The sequence below is a fragment of the Ovis aries genome, chromosome 13, assembly GCF_016772045.2.
Source record: "Ovis aries strain OAR_USU_Benz2616 breed Rambouillet chromosome 13, ARS-UI_Ramb_v3.0, whole genome shotgun sequence".
Classification (NCBI taxonomy): Eukaryota; Metazoa; Chordata; class Mammalia; order Artiodactyla; family Bovidae; genus Ovis; species Ovis aries.
The window spans coordinates 19,552,246-19,574,376 of NC_056066.1; the positions used below are offsets into that span (position 1 = coordinate 19,552,246).

Genomic DNA, 22,131 nt, shown 5'->3' on the forward strand with positions numbered 1-22,131 from the left:
GGCAGAGGACATATCTGAAGATAAAATAGCTGAAAAACTCCCATAGCCTGGGAAAGGAAATGGTATCAAGGTCCAGGAAGCACTGAGAGTTCCAAACACAATCATCCCAAAGACAACCACACCAAGACACACCACAATTAAAATGAGACAAATTTAGATAAAGAGAGGATAGTAAAACAAGGGAAAGCAACAAGTTAGGTAAAAGAGAACTCCTATCAGGCCAGGCTATCAGCTAACTTTTCAGCAGAAACTCTATAGGCCAGAGGGGAGTGGCATGATGTATTTTAAGTGATGAAAGGGAAAACCTACAACAAGAAATGCTCTACCCCATAATGCTTTCATTCAGATTTGATGGCGAGATCAAAAGTTGTACAACCAAGCAAAGGCAAAGAGTTCAGCATTACCAAGCCAGCATTACAAGAAATCTTAAGGGAACTTTCCAAGTGAAAAGAAAAGGCAAAAACTAGAAACATAAAAAGCACAAAAGTGAAAAGCTCACTGTTAAAAGCAAATATACAGTAAAGGTAGTAAATCAACCACATACAAAGTTAGTAGGAAGATTAAAAGACTAAACTAGCAAAATTTTCTATATTCACAATAAGCAGTTAAGAGATACAAAAAGATGTAAAAGATGATGTCAAAAACAGTAATCATGGGGTGGGGGGTGGAGAGAAGTGAAAACAAAGGGTTGTTAAAATGTTTGAAATGCAGAAATCAGCAACTGAAAATAATCACATGTATATTGAGAGATTCCTAAATATAAAACTGCTGGTAACCACAAATCAAAAATCTACTCTAGATACACAAACAAAAGAATCCAAACATGACACTAAAGGCAGTCGTCAAAACACAAGGGAATGAAAGAAAGGGGAAAAAAGGTCTAGGAAACCAATTCTAAAACAATTAACAAAATGTCAATTAGAACATACCAATCAAAATCACATTGAATGTAAACAGAATAAATGTCCCAATTAAGACACAAAGTGACTGAATGGATACATAACAAGATACACACACACACACACACACACACAGCCTACAAGAGACTCACTTCAGACCTAAGACATCCAACCATCTAAAAATGAGGTGGTATAGAAAGATGTCTCATGCAAATAAAAATCAAAAGAAACCTGGCATAGCAATACTTAGGAAAAAGTATATAGATTTAAAACAAAGACTATTATAGGAAACAAAGAAAGGTATTAAACAACGAGAAAGGGATCAATTCAAGAACATAAAACTGTAAATATATATGCACCCATTGTAGGAACACCTAAATGCATAAAACAAATATTAATAATACATAAAGAGAAACTGGCAGTAACACAAAAATAGTAGGGGACTTTAACACCCCACTCACATCAAAAAGATAGATGATCCAGACAGAAAATCAATAAAGAAACACTAACTTAAATCACATATTAAACCACATGGATTATGTATATACATGGAACAGTCCATACAAAATCAACAGAATACATATTTTTTCAACTGCACATGGAATATTCTGTAGGAAAGATCTCATGTGAGGCCACAAAAGAAGTCTCAGCAAATTCAAGAAAGCTGAAATTATATCAACCATCTTTTCCAATTGCAACACTATGAAACTAGATCAACTACAAGAAAAAAAAAAACTGCAAAAAAAACACAAATATGTGGAAGTTAAACAATATGCTACTGAACAACCAATGAATCACTGAAGAAATCAAAGAGGAAATAAATACCTAGAGACAAAAGATAACAACATGACAATCTAAAACCTATGGGATGTAGCAAAAGCAGCTCTAAGTAGGAAGTTAACAGCAATACAAGCTTACCTCAGGAAATAAGAAAAACATCAAATAAACAACCTAATCTTACATCTAAATGAGCTACAGAAAAAAACAAAACCTATAGTCAGTCAGAGGAAAGAAATCATAAAGATTAGAGTACAAGTAAATAAAATAGAAACTAAAAAAAAAGAAATCAATGAAGCTAAAGGCTGGTTATTTGAAAAGATAAGCAAAATGAATAAACCTTTAGCCAGACTCACCAAGAAAAAAAGGAAGTGTCCAAATCAATAAAAACCCAAATGAAAAAGTTACAACCAACATCACAAAAATAAAAAGAATCATAAGAGACTACTTGCTGCTGTTCTTTAGCATTCAGTTGTGTCCAACTCTTTTGTGATCCCATGGACTGTAGCCTGCCCGATGGGATTCTCCAGGCAAGAATCCTGGAGTGGGTTGCCATTTCCTACTGCAGGGAATCTTTCCAACCCAGGGATCGAATCTGCCTCTCCTGCAGCTCCTGCATTGGCAGGTGGATTCTTTACTACTTCGGGAACAGACAACCTAGCTTTTTAGGACAAATTCTTAGAAAGGTACAATCACCTAAACTTAAACCGGGAAGAAACAGAAATATGAACAGACTGAAACTGAATCAATAATTTTAAAATTCACAAGAAACAAAAATCTAGCTTCAGAGGCTTCACAGGTAAATTCTACCAGACACTTAAAAACTTAACCCTATGCTACTAAAACTATTCCAAAAAATTGCAGAGGAAGGAACACTTCAAATTCATGGTATGAGGCAGCATCAATCTGACACCAAAACAAGACAAAGATACCACAAAAAAAGACAATTACAGGCCAAAATCACTAACAAATATAGATGGAAAAATCCTCAATACTAGTGAATTATATTCAACAGTACTTTAATACATGATTAAGTGGGATTTATCAGAGAATTTGGCTTAAAACTCAACATTCAAAACACTAAGATCATGTCATCTGGTCCCATCACTTCATGGCAAATAGATGGAGAAACAATGGAAACAGTGACAGACTTTATTTTGTGGGGCTTCAAAAAATTTGGGGGCTCCAAAATCACTGCAGATGGTGACTGCAGAAATTAAAAGACACTTGCCTCTTGGAAGTAAAGCTATGACCAACCTAGACAGCATATTAAAAAGCAGAGACACTACTTTGCAAACAAAGATCTAGTCAAAGAGATGGTTTTTCCAACAGTCATGTATGGATATGAGAGTTGGACTATAAAGAAAACTGAGTGCAGAAGAATTGATACTTTTGAACTGTGGTGCCGGAGAAGACTCTTGAGAGTCCCTTGGACCGCAAGGGGATCTAACCAGTCCATCCTAAAGGAAGTCAGTCCTGAATATTCATTGGAAGGACTGATGCTGAAGCTGAAACTCCAGTACTCTGGCCACCTGATGCAAAGAACTGACTCATCTGAAAAGACCCTGATGCTGGGAACGATTGAAGGTGGGAGGAGAAGGGGATGACAGAGGACGAGATGGTTGGATGTCATCACCGACTCGGACATGAGTTTGGGTAAACTCCGGTAGTTGGTGATGGACAGGGAAGCCTGGTGTGCTGCAGTCCATGGGATCTCAAAGAGTCTGACACAACTGAGCGACTGAACTGATACTGATCACACAAATGCAATGATTTTTCATTATCTGCAAATCAATGTGATATGTAACACATTAAAAAATTTAAGAATAAAAACCATATGATTATCTCAATAGATGCCTTTGATGAAATTCAACATCCATTTATGATTAAGAAACTCTCCAGAAAGTGGGCTTAGGGGGAACATACTTCAACATAATAAAGGCTATATATGACAACCTTAGCTAACACATATTCAACAGAGAAGATGAAAGCATTTTCTCTAGTATCAGGCAAAGAACAAGGATGCCCACTCTTGCCATTTTTATTCAACAGTCTGGGAACTCCTGAACACAGCAATCAGAAAAGAAAAATTTTAAAAAATCCAAATTGGAGAGAACAAGATGGTGGAGGAGTAGGTGGATGTGGAATACATCTCTCTCCACAGATACATCAGGAATACACCTTCAGACACAGAAGTGCATGCAGAAAACCAGCTGAGAGCAGACAGGAGTACCTAACCAGAGGAAACGAAGATATAGAACCATGCAAAACTCGGTAGGAAGAAAGAACTAGGGGGGAAAACAGGAGTGTTAGTAGGACTGGACCTGAACTCGGCAGGTGAGGGAACTGAAGCAGGGGTCCAATCCCCACATCGGAGCAACTGTCTGAGTCAGAGGAGAAACATTTAAGCCTGAGAGTGAAACAGCTCATCTGTGGCAGCCTAAATGGAATGAGAATCAGACAGTCCCTGCCGCAGCCATACATATCTCAGACAAGAACACAGGTCCTCTGGAAGGCGCAGCAACTGGAACTGGAGTTTGGGGATTGTGGAGCAATCCCAGAGCAAGGGCTGCTGTTGACTGCAGAGAGATGATTGAGGGGATGCGAGCAAGGAGACTGTGGTGGGAAATGCCTGTGGAGGAAAGCTGGGCAGCCATGGAGGCAAGGAGATACTCCTGAGTCACATGTAGGGAGTGGATTCATCACCATAGCCTCTCTCCCCACATGCCAGCATCGGCAGCTGAATAATAGAGAGGCTGGCCCATCAAACACCTAAGGCACTGAACTACAAAGTAGGGCCCCACCCAGACTGCTCCTTTAAGTGTCTGGTGTACCATACTACAGAGTAGGACTTCACCTAGGGTGCCCCTTTAAGTGCCTGATGCACTGATCTACAGAGTAGGACCCCAGCCAGGGGGACCCCCTCTAAGTGCCTGAACAGGCAGAGCTATGGAGAAAGACTGGCCAAAAAGGCCTTCTGATGGCCAGCTACAAGAGGCTAGAAAAAAGACTCTCATAGGGCCGTAACTCCTGCAGTGGAGGCAGTCCATGTCCCTGAATACTTGGTGCCACCAGGGTCCCTGCAAGCCAAGCAGCTGTGCCACCTTCATGCTAAATTCTGATTGAGGCATAGCTGCCACAGGCAAAAAAAGGTCTTTCATCTATGCGCACAGTGTCAGACTCCTTGAGACCCTGTAGACTGTGGCCTGCCAGGCTTTTCTGTCAGGGAGGGTTTCTCCAGGCAAGAATACTGGAGTGTATTGGCCAATACTGGTTGCCATATCCTTCTAGGACACTATATTTCCTGCTGCCCTAGCTACCAACTACCCTGAGTACCTGGTGCTGCAAGAACCACTGCGACCCAAGCAGCTGCACCACCTCCACACCTGGGCCTCATATGGGCAAACCCAAGTCCTCCAAGGCAGCATCAGGAGCAAACTCCAGTGGATGACCCACATGCAGAGGTGGAAATAAAACCACAGTTTAAACCCAGGGGCAGTGTGGCTAAGGAAGAAGACCCAAAACCTTCCCACCAGCTGTACAAAATGAAGATTAAGTCCACACAATCAACTAGGAAGACTGTGTCTATGGAATATATAAAAGGTCATTGAGAGCTCCCACAAAAGAAAATGCACTAGTTCTGATAGCTGTAGACACTGGAGGCAAGAACACATGAGTTGGACCAGATTAGAATCTGAGCTGCCCCCATAGCAGGTCCAGAGATAAGCACAGTGTTGGAGGGCCTCCTAGGGTAGTGAGGTGGACGTGACTCCCAGAAAGGGAAAGGACTCTGACAGCAATGACTCAAGAAAAACATTTGGATTTTTTTCATTTTTCCTTTTTCGTCCCCCTCTGCTGTAATTGTCGATTTTATTGGCACTATGAAATCCAATTAAGCTTTTGAGCATTTTTTTTTCTCAGTCACATTTTTTATTGTTGTTATAAACCTCTGCCTCTACATTGGGTTTTTGCAGTTCTGTGCAGTTTCCTTCTTTCTCTCTTTTTTTAATTTTTAAACTTATTTTTCTACATTTATTCCTTTGTTTGCTTTTCCTACCATTTTTTTCCCCTTGCGCTTAATCTTTAATGTATATAAATCTTCTTCATCTACCTCTATTTAACTGTGCATATTTATTCTCTCTTTCCTTTCCTCTCAACATATTTCTTAGTTGTGTTTTCATTGCTTTATTCCCCACTTGGCACCTTGCTTTAACTTTGTTTTCCAGTTTGTGCTTTAGTTAGTTTTATTCTTAACTGGTAAATACAATTTTTCATTTCCTTTGTTCGCTGGGTCAATCTACTGTATGTTATTTTTGTTGGACTGTTTTGACTTTGCTCATGGGTATATATATTTATATATTCCATTATTTTAATTATTATTTGCCTGATTTTGTAACTGCCATGTATCTGGTGTTCATCTTTGGCTTCTCATTTTTGGATATTTGTTTTAATCTCACTTAATGCCATAACAAACCACTTGCGGAATCTTCATTCCCGACCAGAGATCAAGCCGGAGCCTTTGGAGTGGGAGCACTGCCTCCAAGACCTTACACTACCAGAGAACTAACCCTAGGGAGTATCAAATAGTGAGAACTCAGGGAAATCACTTGAAAACAAGACCCGGCATCACCCAACCATGAGTAACACTCTTTGCAGGATGCTTCATCTAAACAACAAACAAAGCAAAAATATAAACCCAATTATTAGAAGACAGGAATACCACCTCACTCAGCCTTGCCCATCAGAGGAAAAACAAACAAACAAAAACTCATCACAGATCTCACCCTATACAAAGCTTGCAAACCACTGGACCAAACTTGGGAGGGCAGAAATCAAAAGGAAGAAAGAACTTAACCTTGAAGCCTGGGAAAAGGAGACCTTAAACACAGTAAGTTTTAAAAAAATGAAAAGGCAGAGAAATACTACACAAATGAAAGAACAAACTAGAAATGTAGAAGTCCAAATAAATGAAGCAGAAATAGGCAAAACACCTGAAAAAGAATTTAGAATAATTATAGTGAAGATGATCAAAAACCTTGAAAACAAAATGGAGAAAATGCAAAAATCAATTAACATAGACCTAGAATAACTAAAGAATAAACATATAGAGACATACAACACAATTACTGAAATTAAAACACTCTAAATGGAATCAATAGCAGAATATCTGAAGCAGAAGAACGAATCAGTGAGCTGGAATATAAAATGTGGAAATAATTTCTGAAGAGCAGAATAAAATAAAAAGAATGAAAAGAACTGAGGACGGTCTCAGAGACATCTGGGAAAATATCAAATGCACCAACATTCAAATTATAGGGGTCCCTGAAGAAGAAGAGAAAAAGAAAGGGTATAAGAAAATTTTTGAAGAGATTATAATTGAAAATTTCCCCAACATGGAAAAGGAAATAGTCAATCAAGTCCAAGAGGCACAAAGAGTCCTATTCAGGATAAACCCAAGGAGAAACACACTAAGATACATACTAATCAAACTAAAAAAGACTAAACACAAAGAAAGAATATTAAAAGCAGCAAGGGAGAAGCAACAAATAACATACAAGGGAAACTCCATATGCTTAACAGCTGATCTTTCAGCAGAAACTCTGCAGGCCAGAAGGGAATGGTAGGATATATTTAAAGTACTGAAAGGGAAAAATCTACAACCAAGATTATTGTACTGGTAAGGATCTCATTCAAAATTGATGGAGAAACAAAAAGCTTTTTCAGACAAGCAAGTTAAGAGAATTTAGTACCACCAAACCAGCTGTACAACAAATGTTACAGGGACTTATATAGTCAAGAAATAAAATTTTAAAAAAAGGTCTACAAAATGAACCCCAAACAATTAAGAAAATGGAAATAGGAACATATATATCAATAATTACTTTAAATGTACATGGATTAAATACTCCAACCCAAAGACACAGACTGGCTGAATGTATACAAAAACAAGACCCATATATATGCTGTCTACAAGAAACCCACTTCAGACCTCAAGACACATATAGACTGAAAGTGAGAGGATGGAAAAATATATTCCATTGAAATGGGAAGCAAAAGAAAGCTGGAGTAGCAATCCTCGTATCAAAGTAGACATTAAAATAAAGAAGATTACAAGCAATAAGGAAGGACACTACATAATGATCAAGGGATCAATCCAAATGGAAGACATAACATTTGTAAATATCTATGCATCCAACATAGGAGCACCTCAATACATAAGACAAACACTAACAGACAATAAAAGGAGAAATTGACAGTAACACAATAATAGTAGGAGACTTTAACACCCCAATCACACTGATGGACAGTTCATCTAAACACAATAAGGAAACAAAAGTCTTAAATGATACATTAGATGAGCTGGATCTCACTGATATCTTCAGGACCTTCCATCCAAATTCAGAACACACCTTCTTCTCAAGTGCACATGCAACATTCTCCAGGACAGACCACATCTTGGGTCACAAATCAAACATCAGTAAATTTGAGAAAATTGACATCATATCAAGCATCTTCTCCGACCACAATGCTATGAGACTAGATATCAATTACAAGAAAAAAAACTGTAAGAAACACAAACACATGGAGATTAAACAACACATTTCTAAATAACCAACAGGTTACTGAAGAAATAAAAAAATTTCTAGAAACAAATGACAATGAAAACACAACAACACAAAACTTATGGGATGGAGCAAAAGCAGTTCTAAGAGGGAAGTTTATAGCAATACAATCCTACCTCAAGAAACAAGAAAAACATCAAATTGACAACCTAACTTTACACCTAAAACAATTGGAAAAAGAAGAACAAAAAAAACCAAAATTAGTAAAAAGAAATGTCATAAAGATCCGAGCAGAAATAAATGAAAAAGAAATGAAAGAAATAATAGTAAAGATTAATGATTTGGGAGAATGGCATTGAAACATGTATAATATCATATAAGAAACAAATCGCCAGTCTAGGTTCGATGCAGGATACAGGATGCTTGGGGCTGGAGCACTGGGATGACCCAGAGAGATGGTATGGGAAGGGAGGTGGGAGAGGGGTTTAGGATTGGGAACACGTGTACACCCATGGTGGATTCATGTTGATGTATGGCAAAACCAATACAGTATTGTAATGTAAAATAAAAATAAAAACTGGTTCTTTGAGAAGATAAACAAAATTGACAAGCCTTTAACCAGACTCATCAAGAAAAAAAAGAGAAGAATCAAATAGACAAAATTAGGAATGAAAAAGGAGAGGTTACAACAGACAATACAGAAATACAAAGGATTATAAGAGACTATTATAAACAACTATATGGCAATAAAATAGAAAACCTGGAAGAAATGGACAGGTTCTTAGAAAAGTTCACTCTTCCAAGACTGAACCAGTAAGAAATAGAAATTATGAACAACCCAATTACAAGCACTGAAATTGAAGCTGTGATCAAAAATTTCCCAAAAAACAAAAGCCCAGGAACAGATGGCTTCATAGGAGAATTCTATCAAACATTTAGAGATGAGCTAATGCCTTTTTTTCTAAAACTCTTCCAAAAAATTGCAGAGGAAGGAACACTTTCAGAACTCATTCTAGGAGGCCACCATCCCCCTGATATCAAATCCAGCCAAACACACACACACAAAACTACAGGCCAATATCTTTGATGAACATAGATCCAAATAATAACAAAATTTTAGCAAACAGAATTCAGCAACACATAAAAAAATCATAAAAAAAGCAAGATCCTCTATGACTCACCTCTTAAGGAGTAATGGAAATAAAAACAGAAGTAAACAAGTGGGACCTGATTAAACTTAAAAGATTTTGCACAGCAAAGGAGACTATAAGCAAGGTGAAAAGACAACCCTCAGAATGGGACAAAATAATAGCAAATGAAACAATTGATAAAGGATTAATTTCTAAAATATACAAGCAGCTCATAGAACTCAATGCCAGAAAAACAAACAACCCAATCAAAAACAGACATTTTTCCAAAGAAGACATTACAGATGGCTAACAAACAAATGAAAAGATGCTCAATGTCACTAGTTACTAGAGAAATGCAATCACAATTACAATGAGCTATCACCTCACACCGTTCAGAATGGCCATCATCAAAAAGTCTAAAACAATAAATGCTGGAGAGGGTATGGAGAAAAGGGAACGCTTTTGCACTGTTGGTGGGAATGTAAACTGATACAGCCACTATGGAAGATGGTATGGAGATTCCTTAAAAACCTAGGAATAAAACCATCATGTGACCCAGCAAGCCCACTCCTAGGTATATACCCTGAGGAAACCAGGGTTGAAAAAGACACATGTATCCCACTGTTCATTGTGGCACCTTTTACAATAGCTAGAACATAGAAGCAACCTAGATGTCCATTCACAGATGAATGGATAAAGAAGTTGTGGTACATACACACAATGAAATATTACTCAGCCATAAAAAGGAACACAATTGAATCAGTTCTGATGAGGTGGATGAACCTACAACATATTATACAAAGTGAAATGAGTCAGAAAAAGAAAGATGAATATTGTATTCTAATGCATATATATGAAATCTAGAAAATGGTACTGAAGAATTTATTTATAAGGCAGCAATGGAGAAACAACCCATATAGTCATGATGCGTGATCACTCACCTAGAGCCAGACATCCTGGAATGTGAAGTTAACTGGGCCTTAAAGAGCATCACTATGAACAAAGCTGGTGGAGGTGATGGAATTCCACTTGAGCTATTTCAAATCCTAAAAGATGATGCTGTGAAAGTGCTGCACTCAATATGCCAGCAAATTTGGAAAACTCAGCAGTGGCCACAGCACTGGAAAAGGTCAGCTTTCATTCCAATCCCAAAGAAAGGCAATCCCTAAGAATGCTCAAACTACCACACAATTGCACTCATCTCACACGCTAGTAAAGTAATGCTCAAAATTCTCCAAGCCAGGATTCAGCAGTACGTGAACCATGAACTTTCAGATGTTCAAGATGGCTTCAGAAAAGGCAGAGGAACCAGAGATCAAATTGCCAACATTCGCTGGATTGTCAAAAAACCAAGAGAGTTTCAGAAAAAAACATCTATTTCTGGTTTATTGACTAGGCCAAAGCCTTTGACAATAAACTGTAGAAAATTCTGAAAGAGACGGGAATACTAGACCACCTGACATGCCTCTTGAGAAACCTGTATGCAAGTCATGAAGCAACAGTTAGAACTGAACATGGAACAACAGACTGGTTCCAAATCGGAAAAGGAGTATGTCAAGGCTGTAAATTGTCATCCTCCTTATTTAACTTATATGCAGAGTACATCATGAGAAATGCTGGGCTGGAAGAAGTACAAGCTGGAATCAAGATTGCCAGGAGGAATATCAATAACCTCAGATATGTATATGACACCACCCTTATGGCAGAAAGTGAAGAAGAACTAAAGAGCTTCTTGATGAAAGTGAAAGAGGAGAGTGAAAAAGTTGGCTTAAGGCTCAACATTCAGAAAACTAACATCATGGCATCTGGTTCCATCACTTCATGGGAAATAGATGGGGAAACAGTGGCTGACTTTATTTTTCTGGGCTCCAAAATCACTGAAGATGGTGATTGCAGCCATGAAATTAAAAGGTGCTTACTCCTTGGAAGGAAAGTTATGACCAACTTAGATAGCATATTGAAAAGCAGAGATATTACTTTGTCAACAAAGGTCAGTCTAGTCAAGGCTATGGTTTTCCCAGTAGTCATGTATGGAGAGAGTTGGACTATAAGGAAAGCTGAGCACCAAAAAATTGATGCTTTTGAACTGTGGTCTTGGAGAAGACTCTTGAGAGTCCCTTGGATTGCAAGGAGATACAACCAGTCCATCCTAAAGGAGATCAGTCCTGGGTGTTCATTGGAAGGACTAATGTTGAAGCTGAAACTCCAATATTTTGGCCACTTGATGCGAAGAGCTGACTCATTTGAAAAGACCTTGATGTTGGGAAGGATTGAAGGCAGGAGGAGAAGGGGAAGACAGAGGATGAGATGGTTGGATGGCATCACCGACTCAATGGACATGAGTTTGGATAAACTCAGGAGTTGGTGATGGACAGGGAGGCCTGGTGCGCTGCAGTTCACGGGGTCGCAAAGAGTCGGACATGACTGAGTGACTGAACTGAACTGAACTGAAGGGACAAACAGACATAGAGAATAAACTAATGGACATGGGGAGAGGGGAGGAGAGGGTGAGACGTATGGAAACAGTAACATAGAAACTTAATTACCACATGTAAAATTGATAGCCAACAGGAATTTGCTGTAAAGCTCAGGAAACTCAAACAGGGGCTCTATATCAATCTAGAGGGGTGAGATGAGGTGGGAGATGGGCATGAGGTTCAAAAGGCAGGGGATATATGTATACCTGTGGTTGATTCATGTTGAGGTTTGACATAAAACAACAAAATTCTGTAAATCAATTATCCTTCAATAAAAAATAAATTTAAAAAATCCAAATTGGAAAGGAAGTAAAACTGTGATTCTTTGCAGATGACATGGTGACATACACAGAAAATCCTAACCATGCCACCAGAAAACTACTCAAGCTCATTTTGAATCTGGTAAAGTTGGAGGATACAAAACTAATATAGAGAAATCTCTTTCATTTCTCCATCTTACAATGAACCATCTGCAAGAGAAATTAAGGAAATAATCTAATTTACCATCACTTCAAAAAGAATAAAATACCTAGGAATAAACCTACATAAGGAGGCAAAAGAACTTCACTAGGAAAACTGTAAGACACTAATGAAATAAAGAAAACTCAAACAGATGGAAAGACATACCATGTTCTTGGATTGGAAGAATTAATATTGTTAAAATGAACACACAATACAGGACAATCTACAGATTCCATGGAATCCCTATCAAAACAGCACTGCAGCCACTGTGGAAAACAATATGGAAAGTTCCTAAAATGTAAAAAGAGAACTTCCATATGACCCAATAATTCCACTCCTAGGTATAGTTGATTTACAATTTTATAGATATATATATGTGTGTGTTGTTTCATTCAATATTTAAATTGAAGTATATAGTTTTCTACTATTGATGTATACTATTATACACCAATTTTTAAACTGGTATACTATTTAAAATTGATGTATACTATTATACACTATATGTTGGCTCTATTTCTCAACTTGTACAATGCATCCAATATTTTGTAATAACTGTAAATGGAGTCTAACCTTTAAAATTGCATTAAAAGTTTCTTATTTTTTAAAAAGTACCAATGGAAACAGAAAAATGCTTAAATAAATAGGTACTGCAAACTAGTAAATATAACAGAAAAGCAGCAGACTCACACATACAGGGAACAAACTACTAGTTACCAGCAGGGAGAGGGAAAGGTGGAGGGGCCAATATAAGATTAGTGGATTAATAGCTACTAATGACCTGGATAACCACAGTGGTGTGGTTGCTCACTTAGAGCCAGACATCCTGGAGAGTGACATGAAGTGGGCCTTAGGAATCATTACTATGAACAAAGCTAGGGAAGGTGATGAAATTTCCAGTTGAGTTATTTTAAATCCTAAAAGATGATACTGTTAAAGTGTTGCACTCAATATGGCAGCAAATTTGGAAAACTCAGCAGTTGCCACAGGACTGGAAAAGGTCAGTTTTCATTCCAATCCCAAAGAACCCAAAGAATGTTCAAACTACCACACAATTGCACTCATTTCACATGCTAGTAAAGTAACGTTCAAACTCCTTCAAACAAGGCTTCAATAGTATGTGAACCAAGAACTTCCAGATGTACAAGCTGGATTTACAAAAGGCAGAGAAACCATATCAAATTGCCCACATCCGTTAGATCATAGTAAAAAGCAAGATAATTCCAGAAAAACATCTACTTCTGCTTCACTGACTGCTAAATAAGGCTTTTGACTGTGCGGATCACAACAAACTGTGGAAAATTCTTAAAGAGATGGGAATACTAGACCACCTGACCTGCCTCCTAAGAAATCTGTATGCAGGTCAAGAAGCAACAGTTAGAACCAGACATGGAACAATGGACTGGTTCCAGATTGGGAAAGGAGTATGCGACAAGGCTGTATATTGTCACCCTGCTTATTTAACTTATGTTAAGTTAATCATGAGAAATGATTAAGTACATCATGAGAAATGCCAGGCTACTGAACCTCAAGCTGGAATCAAGATTTCAGGGAGAAACATCCATAACCTCAAATATGCAGATGACACCACCCTTAGGGCAGAAAGCAAGAGGAACTAAAGGGCCTCTTGATAACAGTGAAAGAGGAGAGTGAAACAGCTGGCTTAAAACTCAACATTCAAAAAACCAAGATCATGACATCTGGTCCCAACACTTCATGGCAAATAGATGGGGGCAAAATGGTACCAGTGACAGACTATTTTTTTGGATTCCAAAATCACTGTAGATGGTGACTGCAGTCATGAAATTAAAAGACGGTTGCTTCTTGGAAGAGAAGCTATGACAAACCTAGACAGTGTATTCAAAAGCTGAGACATCAGTTTGCCAACAACGGTCCATATCCTCAAAGCTAATGTTTTCCTAGAAGTCATATATAGATGCGGAAAAGGCAATGGCAAGCCACTCCAGTACGCTTGCCTGGAAAATCCCATGGACAGAGAAGCCTGGTAGGCTGCAGTCCATGGGGTCGCTGAGTCGGACACGACTGAGCAACTTCACTTTCACTTTTCACTTTCATGCACTGGAGAAGGAAATGGCAACCCACTCCAGTGTTCTTGCCTGGACAATCCCAGGGACGGGGGAGCCTGGTGGGCTGCTGTCTATGAGGTCTCACAGAGTCAGACATGACTGAAGCGACTTAGCAGCAGCAGCATGTACAGATGTGAGAGCTGGACCATAAAGAAGGCTGAACACTGAGGAATTGATGCTTTGTGGTACTGGAGAAGACTGTTAAGAGTCCCTTGGACAGCAAAAAGATCAAACCAGCCAATCTGAAAGGAAATCAACCCTGAACATTCATTGGAAGGACTAATACTGAAGCTGAAGCTCCGTTACTTTGGCCACCTGATATGAAAAGCCTACTCGTTAGAAAAGACCCTGATGCTGGAAAAGATTGAAGGCAGGAGGTGAAGGGAATGACAGAGGATGAGATGATTGGATGGCATTACCGACTCAATGGACATGAGTTTGAGCAAACTCTGGGAGATGGTGAAGGACAGAGAAGCCTGGTATGCTGCAGTCCATGGGGTTGCAAGAGTCAGACATGACTGAGTGAACAACAAGAATATACCTATCAATGATCACTTTAAATAAATTAAATTCTCAAATCAAAAAACATATGAATATACTACAACAAACACACACACACACATGCATGCGTATGCACACCCCTACATGCTGCCTATAAGAGACCCATTTCAAATCCAAAGACACAGACTGAAAGCGAAGGGATCCAAAAAGATACTCCATGCAAGTGGAAACCAAAAGAAACGGAGTAGCTCTACTTCTATCAGACAAATAAAATTTGAAATATAACCATAATAAGTGACAAAGAATGGTATTACATAAAGATAAAAGGGTCAGTTCAACCGGAGGATTTAGCATTATGCACTCAATATAGGAGCAATAAATATACAAACCAACTGTTAACTGATCTAAAGGAAGAAATATACAGTAATAAAGGGGGGCTTTAATAAGGAGGCTTTAATAACCCCACTTACATTAACAAATAGAGCATTCAAACTGAAAATCAATAAGAAAGCATTGTCAGGAATTTCCTTGTGGTCCAGTGGTTAGGACTCCATGCTTTCACTGCCGAGAGTGTAGGTTCAATCCTTGGCTAGGGAACTAAGATCCCACTAGCCATGTGGTGTGGCCAAAAACAATAACACAATCAAACAAAAAACATAAGAAAGTATCATATATAAATGGTATATTTGATCATATTAACTTGACAAATATATATAAATAGATAGAACATTCCATCCAAAATAAACAGGATACAGATTCTTCTCAAGTAGACATAGAACATTCTCCAGAACAGATTGTATGTTAGGCCACAAAACAAGTTTTAACAAATTTAGGATTAGATTAAAATCATATTAACTATCTTTTCCAACCACAATATTATGAAAGTAAAAATCAATTACAAGAAGAAAACTGGAAAATTTACAAATATGTGAAGATTATATAACATGCTATTGAACAACCAATGGATCAAGAAAGAAATCAAAACCAAAATTAAAATAGTACCCTGAGACAAAAGAAAATGGATATACCACATACTGAAATTTATGGGATGCGGTGAAAGCTATTTCGCAAGGAAAGTTCACAGTAATAAATGCCTACTTTACAAATAAGAAAAATCTCAAACCAGTAACAAATTTATATTCCAAGGAACTAGAAAAAGAAGAACAAAGTCCAAGTTTAGTAAAAGAAAGGAAATCATAAAGAATTACAGCAGAAATAAATGAAATGGAGGCCAAGAAGACGTCAAACAAACAAAAAAATCAATAAAACCAAGAAGCGGCTCTTTGAAAAGATAAACAAAACAGACAATTAGCTAGACTCACAAAGAAAAAAGAAGGCTCAAATTAATAAAAGAAGAAATATGACATCTGATATCACAGAGATACAAAGGATCAGAAGTGACTACTATGACAATTATACAGCAATAGTACTAACAATTGAGAATAAATTAATCAATAACTACAACATACAATCTTCTAAGACTGAATCATGAGGAAACAAAAATTACTCATTACTACTATTAAGGATAACGAATCTGTATTTTTAAAACTCCTTACAAACAAAAGTACACGACCAGGACATTTCCCTCCTGAATTCCACCCAATATTCACAGAAGGATTAATACCAATTCTTCTGAAACTCTTTCAAACAATAGAACAGAAGGCAATATTTCCAAACTCATTTTATAACACCTGCATTATTCAGATACTAAAACCAAAGACACCACAATAAAAGAAAATTACAAATATTCCTGATAAACAAAGATGCAAAAATAACAAAATATTAGCAAACTGATTCTAACAATCTATTAAAAGGATCATACAACATGAACAAGAGGAATTTCTACCAGGGGTATAGAAATGATTCATTATCTAGAAATTAGTCAATGAGGTATACCACATTAACAAAATGAATAATTTGGAAGATCATCTCAGTAACTATAAAAAAACTGAAAGCATTTCACAAAATTCAACATTTATGGTAAAAGCTCTCAATTAAGTGGGTATAGAGGGAAAGAAAATACTCAACATAAAACCGGCCGTGTATGATAAACCCATAGATAACATCACACTCAAAAGTGAAAAGCTGAAAGCAATTCCTCTAAGATCAGAAATAAGAAAAGGATGCCCATTCTTGCTGCTTTTATCCAACATATTAGTGGAATTCCTAGACAGAGCAATTTGGCAAACAACAAACAAAAGCTGTCTACATTGGAAAAGAGGAAATAAATCTGTCACCATATTCAAATGACATGATAGAGAAAACCCTAAAGACTACCCCAAAACTGTTAGAATAAAGAAAGTTGCAGGATATACAATTGATGAATAGCAATCTACTGTATTTTTACATGCTAAAAATGAACTATCTAAAAGAGAAGTCAAAAAAACAATCTCATTTGCAATTGCATCAAAAAAGAATAAAATACCTAAGGAATAAATTTAACCAAGGAGGTGAAAACTATATGATACTGAGGGAATAAGACAGAAAGAAGTGGAAAGATAGTCTATGCTCATAGATTGGAAGAATTAATACTGTTAAAACGTCCATACTATACAGAATAATCTATAGAATCCATGAAATCTATCAAAATTCCAATGACATTTTTCACAGAAATAAAAGAAATAATTCTCAAATTTGTACGGGACCACAAAAGACCCTGAATAGTCAGAGGAATCTTGAAAAAGAATAACAAAGCTGGAGGCATCATGTGCCCAATTTCATATTATAGTTGTCATATTCTATGGCAATCAAATCAGTATGAGATGTGGGGAGGAAAACAGACATATGGATTAATGGAACCAAGTAGAGAACCCAGAGGTAAACACACATACACATAGTCAATCAATTTATGATGAAGGAGCCTCGAATATACAACAGAGAAAAGACAATCTCTTCAATAAATGGTGTTGGGAACCTGGAAAATCACATGCAGAGAATGAAACTGGACCATTTTCTTATATCATATACAAAAATTAACTCCAAATGAATTAAACACTTGAATGTGAGACATGAAACTATAAAACTTCTAAAAGAAACATAGACAATAAGCTTAACATAGGTCTTATTGAATTTGGGTGTCTGACATCAACAGCAAAAATTAAGTGGAATTACATCAAACTAAAAGCTTCTGCACATCAAAGGAAACCATCAACATAATGAAATGGCACCCTACTAAATGGGAGAAAACATCTAAAAATCACTTATCTAATAAAGGGTTAATATCCAAAAATACATAAAGAACTCATACAACTCAACTGCAACACAAACAAAAAAACTGAGTTAATCTGAGTAAAAAATGAACAGCTGATCTGAATAGACATTCTATGAAAGAAAACATACAGGTGGCCAACAGATACATGAAAAGATGCTCAACATCACTAATCAGAGAAATACAAATCAAAACCAAAATGAGATATTACTGCACACCTGTCAGAATTGTTATTACCTAACAAACAAGAAATAACAAGTATTATTATGTAGATAAAAGGGAACCCTTGCACACTGTTGATGAGAATGTAAATTGATGAAGCCATTATGGAAAAGAGTATGGCAGTTACTCAAAAAATCTAAAACTAGACCTACCAGATGATCCAGGCAACATCCACTTCTAGATATTTATCCAAAATAAATGACAACACTAACTAGAGAAGATATACATATCCTATGTTCACTGCAGCATTATTTACATTAGTCAAGATGTGGAAATAGTCTGTATATCCATTGATGGGTGAATGGATAAAGAAAACATCATATATGTACATATATTCCTGGTGTCTCAGACAGTAAAGAATCCGCATGCAATGCGGGAGACCTGAGTTCAACTCCTGGGTTGGAAAAATCCCCTTGAGAAGGGAATGGCAACTCATTCCAGTATTCTTGCCTGGAAAACTCCATGGACAGAGGAGCCTGGCAGGCTACAGTCCATGAGGTCGCAAAGAGTCAGACATGACTGTGCAACTAACACTTACACACACACACACACATACATACAGTAGAATATTATTCAGACATGAAAAATAATGAAACTTTGCCATTTGTGACAACACGTATGGATCTTGAGAGTGCTGTGCTAAGTCAAATAAGTCAGACAGGGAAAGACAAATACCATACAATCTCACTTATATGTGGAATCTAAAACAAAATGAAAACTATGCTCATAGCTACAGAGAACAGATTGGTAGTTGCCAGAGACATGGATTTGGGGGTGGGCAAAACGGGTGACAGGAGTCAAAAGGTACAAACTTCTACTTTAAACAATTCCAAGTGGTGTAAAGTACAGCACAGTGACCACAGTTAATAATACTGCATTGCATAGTTGAAAGCTGCTACTACAGCAAATCTTAAAAGTTCTTGTCACAAGAAAAAAATTCTATAATTGTGTACAATGTTATTAACTAGATTTATTGCGGTGATTCAGTCACAGTATATTCAAAATACTGACTCATTAATCTGTATACCTGAAAATGTCAATTATATCTCAATAAAAAATTTTCAATAGAAAACATAATTTTATATCTGACAAGTCTACCGTATCAACTATCCTGAAGAAAAATGCAAATATTTGGATTACCAAAAACCCACAAAAATCAATACACATTTAATTTAGATTTGAATTCAAGATGTTAATGAACTGATACATCCAAAAGGAACAGTTCTAAGTAAAAAAAAAAAAAGAGCATAGAAAAATTTAAAAAATAATATACAAATGAAGTTAATATTATAAAAGGGTAAATTTCTTACTGCAAATATTACTGTTTCTATTTTGGTTATTTCTTTACCTGTGGATGTGTAATTTTATCATTTGTTTTTTGTCCACCTGAATCTCCCACTACTGCTTTTCTTGTTTCATTTTCCAATGGTATATATTTTGAATCTTCACCTTTAACTTTTAATTTACCAGTACCCATTTCTGTGGGTGTCTTGGTCTTTGCCTCACTTTTAAGAAACTCCTTTTCTTGATTTAGGAAATAGGCAAGTTGCTGTTTAGCTCTTTCAGCTTCCTGTTTTTAAAAGAGTAACTGTCAAGTATCATTTCTGTGACATTTTCCTGCCAATATTATAAATTTCAGGAATCTTCATATATTCATGCCCATACTAATTCTCAATTTTATTTTTACAGAGTAAAAGAAAGTTAAATTAAACCATTGGCATAATACATAGTTTAACAGATCCAAAATTAAAATTAAAAATTGTGAAGAAATCTCTTCTACTTAAACGGCTATTTTTATACCCAAGAGGTTCTCCTGCCCACTGGTTTTTAAGGTTCTAGTTACAATATAGGCACAATAAAAGTTAATAAAATGCATACATTATAGAAGGTGATAGAATGTACCCAAGATAATTAAGACCTATAATATCAAATAGTAAATGTGAAAAATAATTTATTTCTTGTAGAATTAAATCTTTCTTTAAAAGTCACTTTTAATAAATTTTAGTTTCATTAAATTACTTGTATAAAAGAATATATAAATCAATAAAAAAGTTCACAATCTCCCCACAAACAGAAAATGTACTGTTGACATATATACTTTTAAATTATTTCTAAATAAGCTAGTGCTGCTGTTGCTGCTGCTGCTAAGTCGCTTCAGTTGTGTCCGACTCTGTGAGACCCCATAGATGGCAGCCCACCAGGCTCCCCTGTCCCTGGGATTCTCCAGGCAAGAACACTGGAGTGGGTTGCCATTTCCTTCTCCAGTGCATGAAAGTGAAAAGTGAAAGTGAAGTCACTCAGTCGTGTCCGACTCTTAGCGACCCCATGGACTGCAGCCCACCAGGCTCCTCTGCCCATATGCATATATAAATTTTTAATTTTTATCCAGATTGGATCATACTATACACACACACATATACACTCTTTTCATTAAATAATGTCACAGTATGTTCTCATTGGAGAAGGCAACAGCAACCCACTCCAGTTTTCTTGCCTGGAGAATCCTATGGACAGAGGAGCCTGGCAGGCTACAGTCCACAGGGTTTCAAGAATCGGACATGACTTAGTGACTAAAGAGAGAGAGAGAGATTCCCATGATGATAAATATACATCCAAATTAGAACAGCTAACAGAAACAAAGTCGCTCAGTCCTGTTTGACTCTGTGACCCCAAGGACTATATAATCCATGGAATTCTCCAGGTCAGAATCCTGGAGTGGGTAGCCTTTCCCCTCTCCAGGGGGGTCTTCCCAACCCAGGGATTGAACCCAGGTCTCCCACACTGCAGGCGAATTCTTTATCAGCTGAGCTACCAAGGAAGCCCTAGGTAACAAGTAAATATTAACAATATATCTTAACCAATTTAGCAAATTGCTTATCAATGGGTATATTGGAAATTTTAAAACTTTTGCTATTAAAAATTTCCTATTCTACATAGTTGTACAAACTTTGTACACTTTTTGTTTACAATAAATTTTAGAAGTGGAATGGTTCACTGTAAAGACTATGTTTTTCCAAGACTTTTTCTATATATTTTCTTCCAGAGAATAATCAATCCATACTGACAATAGAAGTATATGAAAGACCTGCTCATCTCAACATAAACCCTCAAATATTAAATATTTCTGTTCCTTCAATTTTTAAAAAATAGAAGGTAAAATATATCTGTACTGCTGCTATTTTAATGTTTTTTATTCGGCTGTACTGAGTCTTAGTTGCAGCACACAGGATCTTCATTGCCCTGCGCAGGATCTTTGAAGCATGCGAGCTCTTAGCTGCAGCCTGAAGGATCTAATTCCCTAACCAGGGATTGAACCCAGCAGCCCTGCACTGGAAGCATGGAGGCTTAACCACTGAACCACCCTCTCTGTGTTATTTTTCAACTGCATTTACTTGGTAATTCGTAGAGTTTGTATGCATTTATTGGCAATGCGTGTTTCTCAATTGATGTGCTTATGTCCTTTGTGTACTGAGGAGGAAGACCATCCATATTTTCTGTAGATATGTAAAAGATCTTGATATGGAACATTTTATAAAGATCTTCCATTTATCTTCATATCTTACAAAATTTTAACCATAAAAAGTTTTATTTTATATATATATAGCCAAATATATTAACATATTCTTTTTTGGTATAATGCTTAGAAAGCCCTGCTTTAGCCAAGATATGCAATTGTTATTCAGTGTTTCTTCCATTTTATACGTAGTTCAATTATGCCTAAATCTTAAATCAATTTTTAATTTGTTTCAGTATATTAAATCAACTAGAAATCACAAGTTTTTCATAGTAGTTTACTTTTGTGACTTTT

At 36.8% G+C, this 22,131-nt stretch overlaps 1 protein-coding gene across 26 annotated transcripts in view; it reads right to left on the reverse strand.

The window, feature by feature from the left end:
* CCDC7 (coiled-coil domain containing 7) overlaps nucleotides 1-22,131 on the reverse strand; it is a 301,615-nt gene that overhangs the window by 235,281 nt on the left and 44,203 nt on the right. For 25 of the 26 annotated variants that reach the window (XM_042230493.2, XM_060397257.1, XM_042230484.2 and 22 more), the window contains one exon: nucleotides 19,672-19,893. The exons of the other annotated variant lie outside the window; for it this stretch is intronic. In XM_042230493.2, the coding sequence (XP_042086427.1) occupies nucleotides 19,672-19,893 (222 nt within the window). The remainder of the gene's footprint in view (nucleotides 1-19,671; nucleotides 19,894-22,131) is intronic. 26 annotated transcript variants of the gene reach the window in all.